This window comes from Temnothorax americanus, unplaced genomic scaffold (assembly GCF_048541705.1).
Source record: "Temnothorax americanus isolate GAGA-0224 unplaced genomic scaffold, ASM4854170v1 Scaffold55, whole genome shotgun sequence".
In the NCBI taxonomy this organism is placed as follows: Eukaryota; Metazoa; Arthropoda; class Insecta; order Hymenoptera; family Formicidae; genus Temnothorax; species Temnothorax americanus.
In genome coordinates, this window is record NW_027509705.1 from 497,605 (window position 1) to 518,172 (window position 20,568).

A 20,568-nucleotide genomic window follows, 5' to 3' on the forward strand; every position below is an offset into this window, starting at 1 on the left:
TTGATTAAATATGAGCAGGTAAATGCACGTTTTTTTCTCTCGCCGTTTCTCCTGTAAGAAGAAACATTTGCAAAATGTCGTGTAACGTTCTGCCTTCATAAAATCGTGTTTTAAATGAATACTGCAGTAAATCGTAATTCGCGAGTTGGACGTTAACGACGAAAAGACGTATTTTTTTCACGGAATAAAACATTTCTTCCCACAATACGAACATTATCTATGCCAGCCACAACGCAAAGACACGTTAGAAAATACATTAATAATATCTTTGCGCTACTTCCAGCGTAATAATGCTTGAACTTCTTTTCACCTCGTAAAAGAACAGAAGACTTTAATGTCCTCTTTACAGATATTATATAAATGTGATAAACGTTGATAGAATCGGAAAAATGCGCGTAAAAACGGCGAAGCTATTCTCATGAACAAATATTAATTGCGTCGATAAACGGATAATCAATGTACCGTATCATGAGTGAAACTATATAGTTTGTGTTAAATTTCGTATGATACAGGATATTATTAAAGCTCGCGAACCGGACACTGACGGGGTCGTCTGTTATTACAAACGTTTCGTTCACTAATGTTGTTGCAGAATTAACTCTCACGTAAACCGGTTAAACTTAAAAATACAGGCCAGTATGTGAACAGCGAAATCTAAGGCGAGACAAAATTTTATCTTACTAAACAAGCTAATTTTGCAAATTAAGTACCAATAAATAATATATCTACTGAAGTAATCACAATCATGGAAAATAGGAAGATTCGTCGAACACGTGAAATTCGAATTCATTCATGAAATAATGTAAATTCTTGAAATAAAAATACACGTTTCATGATCGTGGCTTGAGTATTGGCCGAAATCCAACAATTATTATGCGTTTCGATTGTGAGGAGGATCTATGGAACGATATTAAGGAAGAGCCGTTTAATCTTGTTAATTTCTGTCCGCAACACATAAACGCCCATAGCAGCGCCGCATGGGTTTCTATCCCGCCTTTGCGCTCGCATAACGATCAACCGTAGAAATAGCGACGCCCGGCCACGAGTGGTCCACCTAATGCCGCCAATACGAGCAATTTCACGCCAAACAGTCCTCGACTCGATTCGATTTCGATTGTGTGCTCACGGATTACAAAGCAATTACAACCGAGGTTCTCGTACGACCGTACGGCGAATAAAGAGACGGCCTTTTCGACATCGCAGACGACGCGCAATTTGTTCCCGATTGGTGATCACGCAGAAATTACGAACCAACGGGTCGTTCTTATTAAAATGTCAAACGGCTGGGGTTTTTTTTGTATCGAGCCTCGCGGCTCTCTCGCGAGAAAAAGAACAATAAACGGTAATAAGAATAAAGATCTATTCAATCACACGTTTATGGACAGACTGTATCGCTAATATATGTATATGAATAATTATTTCATCTATTAATCCTCGAGCTTTTTGGACTCGAAATGTATGCACATACAAATGCATGTAATGTAACTAAATATTCGGATAATATATTCGCGCAAATTGTGAAATTTGCGACGCAATCCCATGTTATTAATAGAACGCTTAAACATGAAGCATGATTTTAATATTATGTCAAAAAATTAGATAACTTATAATGATAATTTTTAACAGTACCATTGTACGATGCGCCTTTTTTTACAATTTTTACAAAAATATCGTAACCGGTATTGCCCTGCTCCTGCCCCTCCTCTCTAATTAATGTTATCCTCTCAGTTAGTGTCTCAACTACCGCAATTTTCGTTATTTATTTATACTGCCGTTAAATATTTCGTACAACTTGCTCCGAATTATCCTCTTAGGGAACATCCAAGAATTCTGAACTTTCTCGCTGTAAAAAAGGTCGAAAACTGATGATTCATTACGCAGTGGTAGATGGAATTATTCAACCGGGCGGAGAGAAGTCTTGAAAGCATACTTGGATCAATATTTGCGAAAAGAGAAAATTAAGGGGATGAATCGATTAATAATTTCCACAAAACCTAACTGCTCAGTGTAAAAACTTATCGAAATTACATTACAATTTTTGTATAGATTTCTTTATTGTATTATTGTGATTGATATATAATTTCCTGATTCAAGTCTCGTTTTACGATTGACTCTGATCTCTTCACAATACAGTTTAAAGTTTAAATTGTAATATTTTTTAATTTACATTGTAACCGTAATATTAACAAATATTATCGATTGCATGTTTAGCTTTAAAAACTGTACAAAGAAGAAAAACAGAACCTGCACTTATGTTCGGACAGATTAACTCGTGTTAAGATTCACTTTTTATAATGCTTCAGATATTTCAGAAATGCTGGGAACGTAGCTTATAATCTCGTTCTCGCATTTTTTTATTTTGTTCTCCCTTGCGGCGCGCTTTTTCAGGATAAAAGCTGCATAAGAGAGATCCTACGAGTAGGTACGTTAAACGTCTTGACGGCGCGCAAAGTGCTCGGGGTGTATATTCCTTTGGCATCGGGGGAATCGCGCATGCGACCTTTGCACTCTGAAAGGGCTCTTTCTCTCTCTCTCTCCTCCTTTTTTGCCACTTTGCTTGCGTGAGAAAAAGGAAAGACGGCGCGGCGGCAAAAAGAGAGAGAAAGCGAGGACGTTGCATTGGAAAGAGGAGCTCGTGAAAGATGCGGAAAGATTAACGAGCTGTTGTGGATGCGTTTTACACGCGTCTCTTGTGCATCCCCGGGAGTTCTTAATGCGATTCGCGGCGCCTCGCAAGAAAAGAGAAGCGCGATTTGAATGCGGACCGGATCGTTCCTCCGAGGGACGTTTGAATGGCAAAAGCGTACGGGAATGGCCGAGCTAATCGACGCGATCTAAATCCACGATTGTGAATTTCTCAACGATTTCTTCTAGTACTTAACGTGATCTTTCATGTAATCTTTCGTCTCTTTTTTTTAATATAACAGTGTCCTTGACATTATTATTTTTTTTTTGCATTTTAAAGAAATATATACATCGTTGCGACTGACAGAGAGGCCGTATATATGTTATAGTCAAAGCCTGAAACGCGGGCATTCCTAGGATTGACTAGTCAATCCTGGGGAACGATCAAGCGTCTTGGTCAAAGCCCGAAATAAGTTCTGCATTTCGGCTTTTGACTAGTCAATCCTAGGAATAACTAATACGGCTGGTCAAAGTTAGAAACTAAGAGAAATCACTTCGGACTTTGACTAGTCAATCCTAGATGTGGCTTAATTTGGACTGTGTGACTGTTAACAAATAAAATCAAGATTTTTTTTACTAAATTAAGTTCTTATTGTTAACATAATGTAGCTTTTTATTTACTTTTTTACTTTTGTACATAGTTTTTTTCTTTAAGTTTAAAAATGTAGCTTTGGTAAAATATTGGTTTAAAGCGCTTTAAACAGTTAAATACTTTTAAAGCGCGTCACTAACCTACATAGGTTAGATGACGCGTTTTAAACACTTAAATACTTTTAAAGCGCGTCATCTAACCTACGTAAATTAGTGACGCGCTTTAAACAGTTAAATACTTTTAAAGCGCGTCATCTAACCAATGTAGATTAGTGACGCGCTTTAAACAATTAAATACTGTTAAAGCGCGTTATCTAACCTATATATGTATTATAGTATTTAACTGTTTAAAGCGCGTCACTAATCTACATAGGTTAGATAAAGCGCTTTAAAAGTATTTAACTGTTTAAAGCGCGTCACAAAACTAAACAAAACTAAACAAAAACTAAACAAAAAAAGTGTATGCGTGAACTATTTCGACATATATATTAGTCATTTATGCCTTCTAATACTCAATTTAACTGCTATATTTTAAACTTTTTTTGTTAATAACTTTTTAACAAACAATGACCCCCGACTAAATAAAAAACTACATTATGTTAACAATAAGAACTAAATTTAGTAAAAAAAAAATCTTGATTTTATTTGTTAACAGTCACACAGTCCGAATTAAGCCACACCTAGGATTGACTGGTCAAAGTCCGAAATGATTTTTCTTTAGTTTCTAACTTTGACCAGCCGTATTAGTTATTCCTAGGATTGACTAGTCAAAGTCCGAAGTAATTTTTCTTAGTTTCTAACTTTGACCAGCCGTATTAGTTATTCCTAGGATAGACTAGTCAAAAGCCGAAACGCAAAACTTATTTCGGGCTTTGACCAAGACGCTTGGTCGTTCCCCAGGATTGACTAGTCTATCCTAGGAATGCCCGCGATTCGGGCTTTGACTATAACATATATATCTCTCTCTTAATGAAAAACTATGATTTTTGCACGTCAATCTACGCTCTTCAATATCACGGTGAGATTTAACAAATAATTATTACCGTGAAAGCATAGCCATGTGGGGAGTAACGTAAATTATTTTAGGCTCAATATATTATGCGGCTTTCTGCCTTACGTTTCCCCTGTTTCTAATTGTGACGGATATTACAACTTGTCCCAGGTAATATCTTGCATAGGAGAACTTTGTTGTTAGTGCCACGATATGCAGTCATGTGGTACCCTAGAGCGCCACAATGCTGATTGCGCAATTCATTGAATTATTATCCAACAAACGCGAACAACTCGCGAAAAATATGAGTATTCTCGGATGCCTTGTGTTTTATTAATTTTTATTCTGAGCTTGCGGAATACATTATTATTATCTTTTGAATTATTTTACTGCAATTTGCTAGAATTTATTGATATCCGTGAGAGATAAACGAGAATAACTTGTAATTAGGTACTTTTCCTTCAGCAATTTTTATTTAGAAAATTAAATAAACATAAACACGCACACGGCGTTATTACATTACTTATTTATCTTACTTATTTATTACAGTCGTTATGGTCGCGTGCTGTCAGCGGCGAATATGTATGCTGCATTACGTGTCGCATCGCTGTGTTACATTATACATCAGCGGACACATAATTCTGAAAACATCGTGTTTCGCCGCATGTGTGCTTTTATAAATATTGCAGCTTGTCGGCGCACGTCCGCGTGTAGATCTGGAGTGGCGCCTTTGTTCCTGCTCGCGATTAATTATTCACTAACAATCACCGGGACGCGCCGATGTTAATGCGCACGGACGGTTATATCGGACGGGGATGAGCCGAGTTATGCGCGTGCCTCGTATCGAATCGATGATGATTGCTTAACGATGATGACGGTTCGATAAATACGGGTGAAATCACCCGGCGTGTTTACCCGCACTTATTCCGTTGTACGGTCTGACAATGAAAACAAATCGTTCCCGGTCTTCGTTAGGCATACATTTCAATTAGCGGCAATTAATTTTCTTACAGTTTATTTTAAGTAGCTACGTTAATCCTCAAATCACGTATATTTTTCATTTGTTCTTTAAGGATTAATCATAGAACGAGAGAGATTTTTCTCTCGCGTAATTTCTCATAGACAAAACGTTAACTGGTATACGTTGCATTAGAAAGAGCTACGCGAAATGTAAACGCACGGTTTCCGCTCGGTATTTCGTTGTTTGTTTTTTTTTTTTGTAAATCAAGCCACGGTTGAATTTTACGGATGGTGAATGTTGCACTACATCTCTTTCAGTAGGACAGCGCGATTGTTATGAGAAATTAAAAAAAAGGCAAATCGATGCACGTTACATATATCGCGACAGTTTTTCATCGCAGAAGCGCGTTATATTGGTGACTCAACTCATCCCGCACTCTAGTCTCCGATATTTCGCGCTTTCACTCCGGTCCTGTTGGATTTTTTTTTTTCAACATCGTGTACGCGCGAAACGTCAAGGTTTTGCGCTCGCAATCCGCTGTCGCATCCGCGTAACCCATTCTCCGCAAACTTTTCTTACGCCCGGGATTTCTAACATCAACGTCAAGCTCGCGTTCGCGTTTCTGTGCCGCGAAATGTAATTGCGCCAAAAATTTTATTCTTGATAGCCGGATAATGTTCACGAACTACACGTAATTAAACGCCGGTTTCCAATTTTCGCAGTTTCCGTGTGACGAATCTTCAAAAAATACCCGCGGATATTTCAGCATATCATCGAAAGAGCCACATTAGAGGAAGTGCGGGTATTGTGAGATAGTGCGGGAATAGTTATTTGTGCAACAAGTGCTGTAAGATGAAAATTCAAGGGTGCGGAGTTGACGCACGAGCCGAAGGCGAGTGCGGTCACCGCACCCGGGAATTTTCATCTTTACGCACGGCTTGCACACCCTATTTTATGTTGCAAGTGCGTGTAAAGTGGTCTATCACGCACGCGTAGCGTGCGCAATAGGCCACTTTCTCTGCATGTGTTACATAATAGTTATTTGTGTAACAAGTGCGGGAAGACGGAAATTATTTATTATTAATTCACGGATGCGGTGATCGCACTCGCCTTCGGCTCGTGCGTCCACACCGCACCCGTGAATTTTCAACTTCACGCACGTGTTACACACTCTATTTTATATTACAAGTGCGTGGAAAGTGGTCTATCACGCGCGCGTTGCGCGCGGAATGGGCCACTTTCCACGCACGTGTGACATAAAATATGAAACATCACGAGCAGTGGAATTACTATAGCTGCTGGACTCCTAATCTGACGTATGTACAAAGCAGCAGAGTAGTACAAGGTGTAGATTCAATACGTTAATGTAAATTAGAATATAATAAATATATAGTATAATAGTTATTATAGACTCTATTTGATTATTCATATGCATCAAAATACGAGAAAAATTACTTCTTGTTAATAAGGTATTCCGTATTACCCGACATATTCCACATTACCCTTCCAAAATCTTCGAAAAAATTGATTTAACATTACACTTACTATAAATAAACAAAATTTAGGAATACGTTATAACCAACATTCGGCATTATAACTCAGTGAAAACTGAGTTCAGTTGTCTTTAATAATAGTTTTCATGTTACCTTAAAAAAGGCTTGGAATGTCCCATAATACCCCGCACTTTCTCTTTCGGCGACGAATAGACGCAATCGATATTCTCGCAATCGATGTTTCCATTGCATTCTCGTCGGAGCCCGCGAGGCGATCGCGATGAAAAGACGAGGAGCGTTCGCTATTTTTTTCACGGATGCGCGGACACGCGCTGTCGAGAAACATGGTATCGCCTTCCGCGAACGCGATTTTCGCGGAAATTTCCGACGTATTATTCATGTCACGGTCGGACGTGTGCACGGGCATTATCTGGTATTCGACAGCCCGTTTTCATCCTTGACGTTTTGGTTCGCATTTAAATGCTGCGGCCTGCATGTAACGCCGCAGAGCGGCAATAAACTTTATCTCAATTAAACGTCAATATCGCGAACAAATGGTATAGAGTAAAACGATCGATATATAAAAGCGGGCGCGCGCGCGTTCGAAAGATTTTTGATTATATACACCGCGCGATTACTTTAGCATCGTCAACATGTTGGTCGACGGCGACAACAATGACCATTTGCATTTCCGTGCATGCGCATTTTTCGCGCGTTGCATTTTTCACGAGGTTTTCATGTAACACGGCCGTGTAATTGGCCGGTCAACCATCGTTTGCATTAAAAACAGAAAATAAAATAAAATAACTTGCAGCTTTTCGCATCAGATACCATTGCACGCACGCGATGTAATCTACGTCGCTTAATTAATCGCGTACGTGTAACTTGGACGAAATGTAATCGTACACCGGCGAAGACGGTGAAGCAAAACGGGACGAGCCGTGCTTCCATCAATGTCCTTCGTGCCGGTTCCTTTTCGTCCTCACATGGGATTAATTTTGACGTCTAATAATAATGAAAACGAGAGTATCGAGTTCCGCGCTCGGATTGCTCGTTTTGATATTATAATTTTCCATATATCCCTCGTATTCTCTCTCCATTGTATTCGAACGTGCCGCGTAATAAAATAGCGCGCGCCGGCGATACGCGACTCAATCGGTCGTTATTTAATTAATACGGTTTTTAATTCACACACCAGTGCTTATTTAATACGGTTTTAATTAAGTGTCGCCCATGATTTATCCGCCGGATTTATTTACGTGCCGCGACTCTCGTCTATTAGGATTTCTCTCTCTCTTTCTCTCTCTCTCTTTTTTTTCTCTCTCTCCCTCCCTCCCTCCCTCCCTCCCTTTCTCCCTCTCTCCCTCCCTCCCTCCCTCCCTCCCTCCCTCCCTTCTCCCTCCCTCCCTCCCTCCCTCCCTCCCTCCCTCCCTTCCTCTCTCTCTCTCTCTCTCTCTCTCTCTCTCTCTCTCTCTCTCTCTCTCTCTCTCTCTCTCTCTTTCTCTCTCTCTCTCTCTCGCGTTCTCGAATATCGGTCGTGCGAGCAAAGCAAATTTGCGGCGCCACCAAAACTTTTTTTTCGTCCCCCTATCCTCTTCGACGCAGGGTCGGCGCGCGAGGCCGACCTGGAATTGCAAACGAAATTAATGAATTAAACGCGCGGCGCGCGGCGGGTTTGCGCTCGTGCCAGCCGCCGGGCCAAAAACTCCGAATGTTCGCCGAATTGGAGAATCTCTGTCAAATCGATGGAATACACCTTGGAACGAGAGGCAGACAGTAGACACGTGCTGCGATGATATACGTCGGTTTTAAGAGACACGCATACTCTCCTTTTCGGTTGCTCGCAATTTTTTAAAATAAAATTTAGGAAAATAAATAAAACAATTCGCGTTGCTACGTCCGTTAACTGCTACATTAAAGCACGAGTAATACTTTGGCAAAATACGGAGACAGAGTGAGATAGAGTGGTATTGCGAAAAGTACGTTATTAAAATAAAACGCAGGGTTTTTTCCGTGCGTTCACGGCATACATTTCATAAACTACGTATTTTAACGTCATATTACATCTGTTTCTACCGCCTACCTTAATTTTTGAAAAATGGATTTATTAGACCGTGCGCGCACACGACGGGCGTTCTCTATTTCCGCAAAAAATGAGATGTATTCTGCAACGTGAGCGAAGTTAGTTCGGAGTTGTAGTACATTATACCGGACACGCTGCAAGAATTTATGATAAATATTTTTCAGCGTCGCTCTATCCTTTCTTTTGTTATCCGTAAAAATATATATCCGCACTTTAATACCTTTTTCCGCCCGCCGTTCTTTTATTGCGAACGAAAAGTCCGATTAATTAAATTTAAAAATTAATCAAACTGCTCTCGTATTGCTTTTAAGGTCGAATGAAATCTTGAAAGTATACAATAGCTCTCTTATCAGAGTGATTTCTTTTTCTAAGTCTCTGCGAACTTCTTTCGGATCAAATTGCTATTTGTAATTCCGTTCTGCGCCAGCGAAAAATAATACTTTGACGGCGCGCCAGGACGATTTCAATTCGCCTCTGCCAATCCTCCTTCCGACGCCGCGCCCGCGCCCGCGCCGCGGTAATTTGTCCGTATCTGTTTGACTTTACTCAAGACTGCAGTCGTAATTATTATTGCAGATAGAAAGCGCGCTGCAATTTCGGTCCAAGTGTATTTGCGCGGCGCGCGCGGAGTACAGCACGTCGCCTCGGCGTACAAATACAATTAACACGCGGAGCGTGTGCGCCGCGCCGCGCGAAGCGCCAAGCCTCGAATTTACTTTACGGGACCTGTTGCCGGGGTTCTCGAGCTTTGCCTTATTTCTCGCCGGCATTTTCTCCGGGACCGTGTCGCTTTTATCAGCCCCCGCCGCCGCTTCGTTTTATCGATATAACGGCCGACCGGTGCGCTATCGCGATGATTGCGCGGCGTGCTTGCGATTAAACTCCGGATGAGGAACTTCTGTTTTGGTGTTAACGTGAAATTACAATTATTGTTTGAATCGTAGGTTTAATAGGTAACACGGAATTTTGGATAGCGATCAGTTTGGAATGTATGTTAGTTTTGAAATTTTATAGTGAGAGTGAAGAAAATAATTTTTAAATTTTTATCGACTTTTATCGACTATTCGCAGCCAAATCGCATTGTGAGAAATTTAAATCAATATAGTGAAATAAATTCCGACAAATAAACACTGATACATTTATCGGGAATTTTATATATGTAATATAAATGTGTGCATGTGTGTGTGTGTGTATATATGCGTAATATATAGGATGTATATCTATCGATACTTCATGTTTCTACTTTAAATTTTGTTGAATTTATCGTGTAAGAGACGGAAATATCATAAAATGCAACGGCATTATCAAACAGGAAATGCTATTTTTTTTTCGTATTTATAAATATACCTACTGTTGCAGTGCTCGACGAATCGCGCGAGTTCCATACGCCCACTGTTAATTTTGCAAAGTTATTTTCGCGAGCCGCATATGACGCGGCAGCGCGTTTTATTAATCATCTCCGGGACGGTGAAAAATTGAATTTTTAACGCCGCAATCCGACAAAAAGCATACATTGCAATCCTGAAATTTTCACGTACCGTATACCGGCGCGGCAAAGCGACAATGCATCCGCATGCTCTCGTGTGTATCACATTTTGTCTAACGAATATAAAATTGATATGTTTATTTTTTTTTATTAATTGTTTACATTAGTTTTCTATTTAACAATTTAATTTTTCCCAGCAACAATTTCGTGCGAAATTATATTTTACAATTAGCATTTTTTAAGTTACGTTTGCAAAACACCGAGTGCAGAATTAATTTTTTAAACAAATTTCTTTTATTACAAATTTAGAATAATTAACCTTTCAAAATTTAGACTCATAAAGGAAACAATTCAAAGTATTATACTGTGCTCTTTCTGAAATTGTTAAATTAATACGCGTAAAGTGTAACAAATCTAATTGGATTCTCGGAATTAAATATAAGAACTAAACTGCAAGATATAATATTTTATTTTATATTTTCAAATAGTCAAGATTTTTTGACAAAAAAATCGATGGATTGTAATCACTTTGCATTAGTTTTATTATTATTTCAGAACTATGTAATTTAACGCGATTAATCACATTTAGATATTAAACCCGCTAAATTTTAATAGTTCATCCGGAGAGAGAACACTCGGAGCGACGGAGAAATAATTAACGTCAACTAAGGAGACGCGATTAATGCCTGCGCGTATATACACAAAAGTCTGCTGCGTGCATCGTCGCATCGAAGTCGCGTTTGCCGTCATTCGATTAGCGCTAAATACAATTTATCGGCAAACTTAAAAGGTGAAAACTGAAGATCGTAGCTTAGCACGGACCGAGTTAAATGAGTTTGCGAAGTTGCGAATTAAATAACAACTTTAACGAGGTTGCAGGCTGCCTTAATGCCCGCGGCTAAACCGTGCTTATATCCTGCCTTTACCATCTGTCTCTCCACTTAAGTGTTGACTGATGAAAAAAACACAAATCTTCTGTTCTTTCGCAAAGAATATAAAATGAACGTTAGAGACAGAGACTAGCTAAAAACCGCGCACTTCAAGAAGCAACAAAGCATGTACATTTCTATTATATAAAATAACTATTAATAATTAATAATTGTAACGCGTCAAGTTTTTCATTTGTCGTTACGTTATTGCTTGCAGTTTGCCATGGGATCCAGCAGTTTGAAGAAACGCCACAATACACCGAGGTCAATCCTGGCCAGGACGCCAAACTGGTGTGTCGAGTCCTCGGGAAGAGAGGGCAGTGCATTTGGCAGAAGGATCAAAAGGTTTGCTATTATTATTTAATGTTACTTTCTTGCTCTAGAATTTTTAGTTTACTAATTTTAGAAAATGGAATGACACCTGGAACACGGTTTATGAAGCAAGATTTTATTCACAATCCTCCTATCAATCACTACATTTTTATCTTATCACAATGCTGATAAATACTTTTTATCAAAGTTAATCAAAGTTAATTTATAAAGTGTATCATAAGTATCACGCCCCATCTCTGGAGAATGAATTGACGAAGTCAAAATAAGTCGAAAATAAAGAATGGTTAAATAAATCGGAAAATTTATTTGAATTAAAAGTTTTAATTGGTTTGATAACAATAAGTTGAGAAGTTATATACTAAAGAAGTACTATAGATTAGAAGTGGATGTACTTTAGAAGTTTGATTGTATTTAATTTTGATTTTGTCAATTTTGACGAAATTAATTTATTTTTCAGCGATGGGACGTGACTTATGAGACCCTGTATAATCGCAACATTTATATAAAAATTAAAAGAACAGTTGTTAGAGCAGTTTATTTTATTATAATAATCTAATTATGAAGGTTTAGGCACTTTTATCGGCTAAAAACAAAAGAGACGCTTCATGGTAGCGTAAATGTGTACCTTTCTTGATCTGATCTTCTTCGGTGTACATAAGCAAATTTGTCTGCAAACACCTGACTGTAACGAGTTGTGAATAAGAGAACAAACTTGAACTGATCGAAAGCGACATATATCGTCGAGCGTAAATAAAGCGACATTGTTCTTTCAAAATGACCCGAAGTTCGGGGCACAAACGGGTACCGTTCGCTAGGTGCCGTGCGATTGCGAAAATTGAAAAACACGAGGAACAACAGAAGGAGCAGCTTGCGCGTGGTGTATCGTAACTCAGAGAATTTCATTGCTCCCGCTCCACTTCTCCAAGCCCACGGCAATCGACTTTTCTTCGTTCGCCTCGTGCAAACGCGTAAACTTCCAGATAAGTTTGTCGTGGCCGGAAGTGGACGTTATAGGACGCACAACGATAAACGCTCGCCCGCTCGTCGTGGATCTGAAGAGGAAAGGAAGCCTGTGGCCGTTTCAAACTTTCGCGAAACTCTCCGCGAAACATTGTTCGCCGACTAAGTTCCAGCTAGACACCGCAGATTATTTTCGCGTATATCGTATTGTCCGCTGTTGTCTGTCGTTTATTCTTGCGTATTGTTCGTTATCTTCGTGTGGTTAACTTGGCCAAGCAGATATTGAAATATATAACGTTGAAATGATTCCTGCGATTTAAAGATTCAGTGGTCGAGTGAAATAAATTTGTAATCTGTATGATCTACTTGAAATACGAAATCATAAGACTGACATTGCGAATTAAGAATTCACCCTCATTTTGCATTAAATTCTTCAATTGAAGTGACGAGTGAGATTGGATATTGATTAATTTAACGATTTTATTTATTTTTTACCGCGTATATACATTAGAAAATCATTATATTTTATCCAGAGCGCTTTTTTCATTAAGTCATTTGAAAAATCTAAGCTCTGCGTTATATAATAAAATTAAATTAATACAGTAATTTATAATAACAACAACATGTATTACTGGAAGTGCTTTCCATCAGCTACTTCTGTAGCTAACGTTCCAATCAGCATGAGGAATACGTGTAGCATTATAATATTGTAAGAAGATTAATGCAAGGTATTCATTTAAGTTAATGCATTTTTTTGAAATAGTAAGATTTAGCTCGTGTAACTCGTATCTATTTAAATTCGATATACACCTTTACCACGCAAAAATGTTTTTACCTAAAACATGCATATACCCTTAATTCGATGCTCTCGCTATTACGATTTATAGGAATACGCAGTTCACTTTGTGATATCGCGACCATAAAGTCACAAAGGAGTGATTTATGCGTGGTCCTTCGTTTGCCTGATCAGCCGGAATCTGGCGGTAACGCGTTTTCTCGCATGATAAATTTCCGTGTGCGCGCGCGCGCACGCGCACGCACGCACGCACGATAGCGCGAACCCGATATTTCACTTGGCTGAATAAAACGCAAATACCGAACCGCTCGACGTTCGAGCGTCGACCACACCGGCGCGCGACGTCCGGTTTAGCGGACAAAAGTTAAAATTTCAATTAAATCGACGCGACATCAAAAACAGCGCTTCCCGTCGTCGCGTCGGCGTCGCGTCGGATCGCTGCCGCTTTTCGAAAACCGGCTTTCCGTGTTCGCGTCAAGTCGCGCCCCCCGTCGCATCCTGGTGTCCCTCCCTGAATTATTGCACCCGCGTTTTGTACCACGTACATTTATAACGTATATATCTATATAGATGCTCGTAATGGAGAATAACACGATCCATGGATCGCGATGTATCCACGTTTAGCGATCGCGTAAATCCGCGATACATTTCTGGAAGGCGGCCGCAGGCCGACTTGTATATATCGATAGGGTCTTGCGTCCCTCTCTCTTTTTCTCTCTCTATAGATATCGCCGCAAACACGGATGAATCTTCCCGATGCGCGCCACGTACTGAAAGCCGAAGCCGGATATATATTATCTGTACGTCTGGCGCATGATTGGAGATGAGACGGGCCGGAAACCGTGAAAATACGGAATGATGCGCAGCATCCGCGGAAGCTGCGCGACGAAGAAAAAGCAAGGGGGGATAGGTAGACGCTTGATGATTGGCATGCTCGCGGCGTTCTATGCAAAGTCCCTTGAAGTGGTGCTCTCTCTCTCTCTCTCTCTCTCTCTCTCTCTCTCTCTCTCTCTCTCTCTCTCTCTCTCTCTCTCTCTCTCTCTCTCTCTCTCTCTCTCTCTCTCTTTCTCTCTCTCTCTCTCTCTCTCTCTCTCTCTCTCTCTCTCTCTCTCTCTCTCTCTCTCTCTCTCTCTCTCTCTCTCTTCTCGAAGAATGGATAAATGTGAATATGTTAAAAATGAATCTCTCTCTCGCTTCCGATGCAATACTTCCGAGTTTAATCGAATGCGATCTCAGACAATTTTGAAAGCGTTTTAAGAGAGAGATGTGTGTGTTTCTATAATATTTTATCTGTCGTAATCTTTCATTATTTATACGCAGTATAAATAATCTACTATTTTCAAAAATAGGTTTTTACACAACTTTATCCATATAACGTGCTGGAATCCAATATTTAATTTAAACGTAGTAAATAAATTGCAGAAAGAATGGAAATCCTATACTAACTTCAAATAATTTTTATTAAGATGATATGATTTTTTATCTAAGATAAAGATGATTATACTTTATATTTTTTCATCTAGATAAGATAAAGATGCTTTTATTTCGTTATTTGGAAAATTATTTAGATAATTTTATCTAGATACGAATTACAAACGTTAACATTATTAACACTGTTTATACGCGAATGAAACACGAGAAACAAAAGAGACGTTCTCTCTCTAAAGAGACGCTTCAATAAAGAACTAACAGTAATACTTCGTTTGTGCAAAATTTGTTTTATTTTGGGTTACGTATTAATTTCTTTTCACTGTGGCCACAAATTGAAACGGTTGTTTAGTCGACGAGATGACCATTCACCATTGCCCCGCTTGATCTTTCTTAAGTGAATTTTATCGCGTCCCTAAAAATCTTCCCCTAGATATTTAATTAACTCGTAACATCATTAAATTGCGCCGGTCTTTGCAAAGTTTCTCCGGCCCATCGTTCTCAAACAACTTGTATCTAGTGTCACACGTCCGGATATGCACTCGTGTTACACGGAAGTGCCATGTTGGAGGACGTTAAGGTAATCGTCTCGTCAGGGCATGTATTAGATAAAGTTTTCGATTTCGGATTTTATATTAAATTATATGATCAACTTTGCAGTCGATTTTTTCTGTGGCTCCTTACCTACTATTTACTCTAGAAAATCGATCTCGAAAATCACAAATTTTGCATTACTTCATACAGACGGCCAGAAAAAGAAGGCTCTATCACGGTTTCAATCACATATTTTCGCATTTTTTGATTAGATAAAGTGAGAAAAAACATTGCTTTTTGTACATTAGATTTCGAAGAATCCGATGCAACCATATATAAAATATATAGTTTACCGGAGATTTCGCTGCTAATTTTTTAGTTCATTTTAGTGAAAATGCGGTAAACGAGCAGACATTTTTTGGTCGAGGTGAGGTTAGGAAGACTTGGCAATGCCGCTGGCTAATCATTGTGGTTGCAGATTAGGTTATAGGGCTCCCGGCTCGTCTTTCTTAGCCGAATTGGATAGTGATTGACACCCCTGTCATGCGTTTTGAAACCCTTTCTCAGCAATTGTCAAAATTCAATCGAAAAGTATTTTTCTCACTTGTAACCTTTCTCGACGACTCGCATGATCAGCTGATCAAAACGGAGTCAAATGAAAAAAATCACATAATTTGGAAAAAGTAACATACTTTGTCACGTATGAAATTTTACACCATAATTCATAAAATTATTTTTTTCTTAGCAAAAATTGCCTGAAATATATTTCTGAACGTAAAAACCTACAAACAGTCACATGACTAGCACGTAGCGAGACGCCTACCTTAATCTCGTTGAAGTTAAAAAGTTTCACTTGGAAAGCGGAATTTCGTTCGTCTTTTACGAGGATTTAAGCGCAACGTGATCTTATTGTATTAAATTTAAAGCTAAAACGCGGGCCTTCACGGCTCTCTTCCGGCGGTTTCCTTTCTCCCGCTCTTTATTATTCTTTTTCTCCCCCGCGGTAATCACCCGGCACGCGTTTCATCTCCTCGAGGATAGACGATCGTAAATTTAGTGTGAGCCCGTGCGCGACATTTATACACTGCGTAAAGCCGAGAGGAAGGAAAGGAGAACTTTTCTCTCTCTCTCTCTCTCTCTCTCTCTCTCTCTCTCTCTTTCTCTCTTTCTCTCTCTCTCTTCCTTCTCGAAAGGACCGCGAAGACGGACTGCAAAGCGCGCTCTAAATTGAAGTCGTTACAACGAAAGTTCCGTTTCTTTTACCGCGAGAAAAAAGAAACGGAACTTTCGTAGCCGGGGATGAAAAACCGCGACGAATCCGGAAAACGAGCGCGTATGCCTGCAGAAGGATGATCGTGGTCGAAACGGGGATGATAAGAAGCGAGGTCGGTGAGTAAAACGCGGCTATCTCGTCGTGAGAGGTGCGAAAGGACGAATTCTCGAGTAGAACGTTCCGAGTTTGAATTCTCAACGGTCTCTTTCTTCCTCGCTTCCGCGCGAAAAATCGCGTAACTTATCTTCAAAATGACGGCAATATTTAAAGTCGATCCATTAAAAAATCTCTCATGTGTCGTATCGTATTTTCAAACAAATTACGAAAAGTTTTAGTTTTTTTTAATTAAAAGTCTCGCTAAAAATTCATGTATCAACTTTGTGTAGGGACGACGATACAGTTAAATTTCTTTTTTAGCGACATGAAAAACATTTGGGGAACAGACACTCAGAATTGCAATAATTAAAGTGCTCGTTCACGCGCCGCTCGCGCCTACGAGCGATGAACATTGTAACGCGGTATCGCACGTTGCAATTTTCGTTTTATTATCGTTTTATCGATTACTGTTTACTGCAGATGTTTGTTTCAACGGTCATCGGACTGTGAATAATATATATTTATGAGCATAAATGCGTTTCGCTTTTGTAATTATTGTGGAGAACACTCGGTCGAGAAGTCGTTAGTCCATATGATTCAATTAGTCGTGAATAAAAAAAACACAATAGTAATGAACAATACCTATATATTAATAATTATATATATATATATATATATATATATATATATAATTACTTATATATATTAACAAAACGATTAAATATAAATCGAAAATAACTGCAAAGATTTATTTGGGTTACTTATATTGTTATTATCGAAAAAGTTAATGTTAATAATTATTTTACAAAGTAAAATGAAATCGCAGATGAACTGACGATTACGTTTGCAAAGTAAACGCCTTTAGAATTGCCTGAAGCTTGTACCACATGTGTTCGCTGTATTTCAAAGTTTTTATAACTCCATAAAGAAGTTTCTATATCTGTACCTTAGAGGTAAAGAATCGTATCTCCAGTTTTTGTCAAAATGGAGTTAATACATTTTTCGGTATAATAGGAGCTTAAAGTGTATAACGGTAAAGGTCTTGTGTCTATTATTTTTATATCTAAAAAAGTGTATCATTTCTTTATTTAAAACTTCAGAGAAAACCTTGCTTTCTCTGAATTCATAATAATGGAGATGATATGATTCTTTACTTCTAAGGTGCAGATATACATACAAGGTGTTTCCTAAGTAAATATAAAAAATTGAAGGGGATATCCCATGGGTTATTTTAGTAAGAAACTTATACTTCGTTTTTAAAATATAGGTTAAAGTTGTGAAAAAAATATGAAAATTTCAATAATTTAGAAAATGTTTAAAGATATTTTATTCAAATTTGCTGTGCGTATATGTGATATTAAGAACAATTTTCTAGTACCGATAAAACATTTTTAGATCCACCAGGGGCGTGCGTCTTTGATACCCCGTATTTTGAACCTTTTCTTTCTAAAATAAGCCACGGAATATCTCCTTCAATTTTTTGTACTTACTTAGGAAACACCCTGTATATTATTACTGTGTATATTATATATGCATTACACACACACACACACACACACACACACACACACACACACACACACACACACACACACACACACACACACACACACACACACACACACACACACACACACACACACACACACACACACACACACCCACACCCACACCCACACCCACACCCACACCCACACCCACACCCACACCCACACCCACACCCACACCCACACCCACACCCACACGCACACGCACACGCACACGCACACGCACACGCACACGCACACGCACACGCACACGCACACGCACACGCACACGCACACGCACACGCACACGCACACGCACACGCACACGCACACGCACACGCACACGCACACGCACACGCACACGCACCCGCACCCGCACGCACGCACGCACGCGCACGCCGCACGCACGCACGCACGCACGCACGCACGCACACACATTAGATATACATACATATTAACATATAAGCATATACATATTAATATATAAACAAAATTAAAAAAAAATTTTATAGAAATTAGAAATAACAAAACAATTAATGATAATAAAGAATTAGCGTTGTTACATCGAAATTTTCTTCTGGCTGCTAAACACAAGTGTACCGCAAAGGATTAAATGCCATGTGAATCATCGCGACACCAATGGTCGATCTCGGAAAAAGCCAACGCGAGGGAGATTGTCTGTCTCGAATACGAGGAGAAAAAGGGCTGGAAACGCGTACTCGCGGTATTCGCATGTTAATAATGGAACCGCGGCGCAAATACCAAAGAGGGGAGGTCGTCGGTCGGTTTTCACGGTGAATTCGAGGGCTAAACAAAAGGGGAGGACTACATTGAGCGCAGGGCGCAACCGGCGAAGTGGACGGATGGAGAGGCGCGCGCGGCACGAGTGGCCTCTCTCACGGCTTTGGATATTTATCGTCGGCCGGCGCTGCATCTTTCCGCGCGGTATGGGCCATTGTGGTATGCTCCGCGCCGAAAGAGCACGCCCGCCTATGACTAAATACTCCTGAAGCGGAGAAGCAGCACAATATATCCGGTATTATACGCTTGTGTACACACCGGCGCGGCGCGCGGCGTCTAGCTGCGGCGGCACACGGCGCCGTATGCGACCGCGGTGCGCGTACATTAATTTGCATATTAATTTGCAAAGGTAAGCCGATCTCGGTGACATCTGGATTAGAGAAAATATTGGCGGCGATATACCTACTATACCTACTATAGGCGGGCTCCCACCCGCGCTACCTTGGGAATTATTTTACGACGGAATTCACCTTTGTTTCTGATTGCGCTTCGAAATGAAATTCCGCGATGCGCTTTGTTACGCGCCGAGGCGGGACGGAACGAATTCGCAAAATTGCATATGCATATTATTTCTAATTAATGTTTCGTAACACCGCGCGGCGGAGACGCCCGGCTCTCCGTAATCGCGCTGTATTATCCCGCGGTCCTGTACCGATATCGCCGCGCGCTCGCGAGACAATGCGCGAAACGTTTGTTCAACTTTTTAATTGTGATATGAAAATTTCATAAGTGCAGTTAATGTAAACGTATACGTAGAGAATACGCGACGCCCTTGCCGTTGTAAACTTTCACAGGCACGCATACGGGAACGAGTGTGCATGCGTACGTGCCTCAGCGACGCGTGAACTAATTTGCATATTAATTCATGTAGATAATCTGTTTTAATGACATCTGGATTAGGGAAAATGTATGCTTAATATTATACCCTCTGGCATCTCGAGTGGCTGGGGCGCATTTCTCGTGTACTAATAGATTTCGATTATCTGACGTACGCGTCGATAATTCTATATAGGGTATCGACACGCGCGCGAGGGCTGACGGCGCGATATTATCGCGAGATCAGGCGCGAACAGGTTCTCGAAAAGAAACCAAGTTTTATAGAGAAGAATTATTTAACTTGAATCAGGTGTAATAATTTCATGCGAATAATTACTCTCTAAAAATCGCAGAGTGAAATGCTAGTGTAATGAAATGTAAAAATTGAACTTGTGCACTTCGATTCATCACTCAAGAAAGAGTAAAATTGCGCTCTATAAATTGGAGTGAAATCGCACTCCATTTGAGTGAAAGGGCACTCTTTTCGAGTGCAGTAGATCAGTGTCCATATAGGAATGAATTATCACTCTACCATTTTTTGAATGGAAAATTTCAGTCTACTAGAGTCATTTATGGGTCGATCTTTAGTCAGTCATGATTCACTATAGCTTTAAAGTAAGATTGTATCCGATAGAGTAATCTTTCTAAAAATTTGAGAGTGAAAAATTAGATTGACAATCCTCTCTTTTGGAGTGACTAACATCGCAACTCTAACATATTATGTGGCGAAACCACTCTATGAGATTTAGAGAGTAAACTTGATTTCGAATACGGAAGTTTTTAATC

At 39.7% G+C, this 20,568-nt stretch overlaps 1 protein-coding gene and 1 long non-coding RNA gene across 5 annotated transcripts in view; one reads left to right on the forward strand and one right to left on the reverse strand.

Annotated features, from left to right (window-relative positions):
* The window catches only part of LOC143904621 (irregular chiasm C-roughest protein), a 214,705-nt gene that overhangs the window by 144,816 nt on the left and 49,321 nt on the right, over window positions 1–20,568 (forward strand). For all 4 annotated transcript variants that reach the window (XM_077419436.1, XM_077419435.1, XM_077419438.1 and 1 more), the window contains exon 2: window positions 11,437–11,564. In XM_077419436.1, the coding sequence (XP_077275562.1) occupies window positions 11,437–11,564 (128 nt within the window). The remainder of the gene's footprint in view (window positions 1–11,436; window positions 11,565–20,568) is intronic.
* Window positions 1–20,568, reverse strand: part of LOC143904623 (uncharacterized) — an 84,161-nt gene that overhangs the window by 11,431 nt on the left and 52,162 nt on the right. The gene's annotated exons all lie outside the window — the stretch shown is intronic.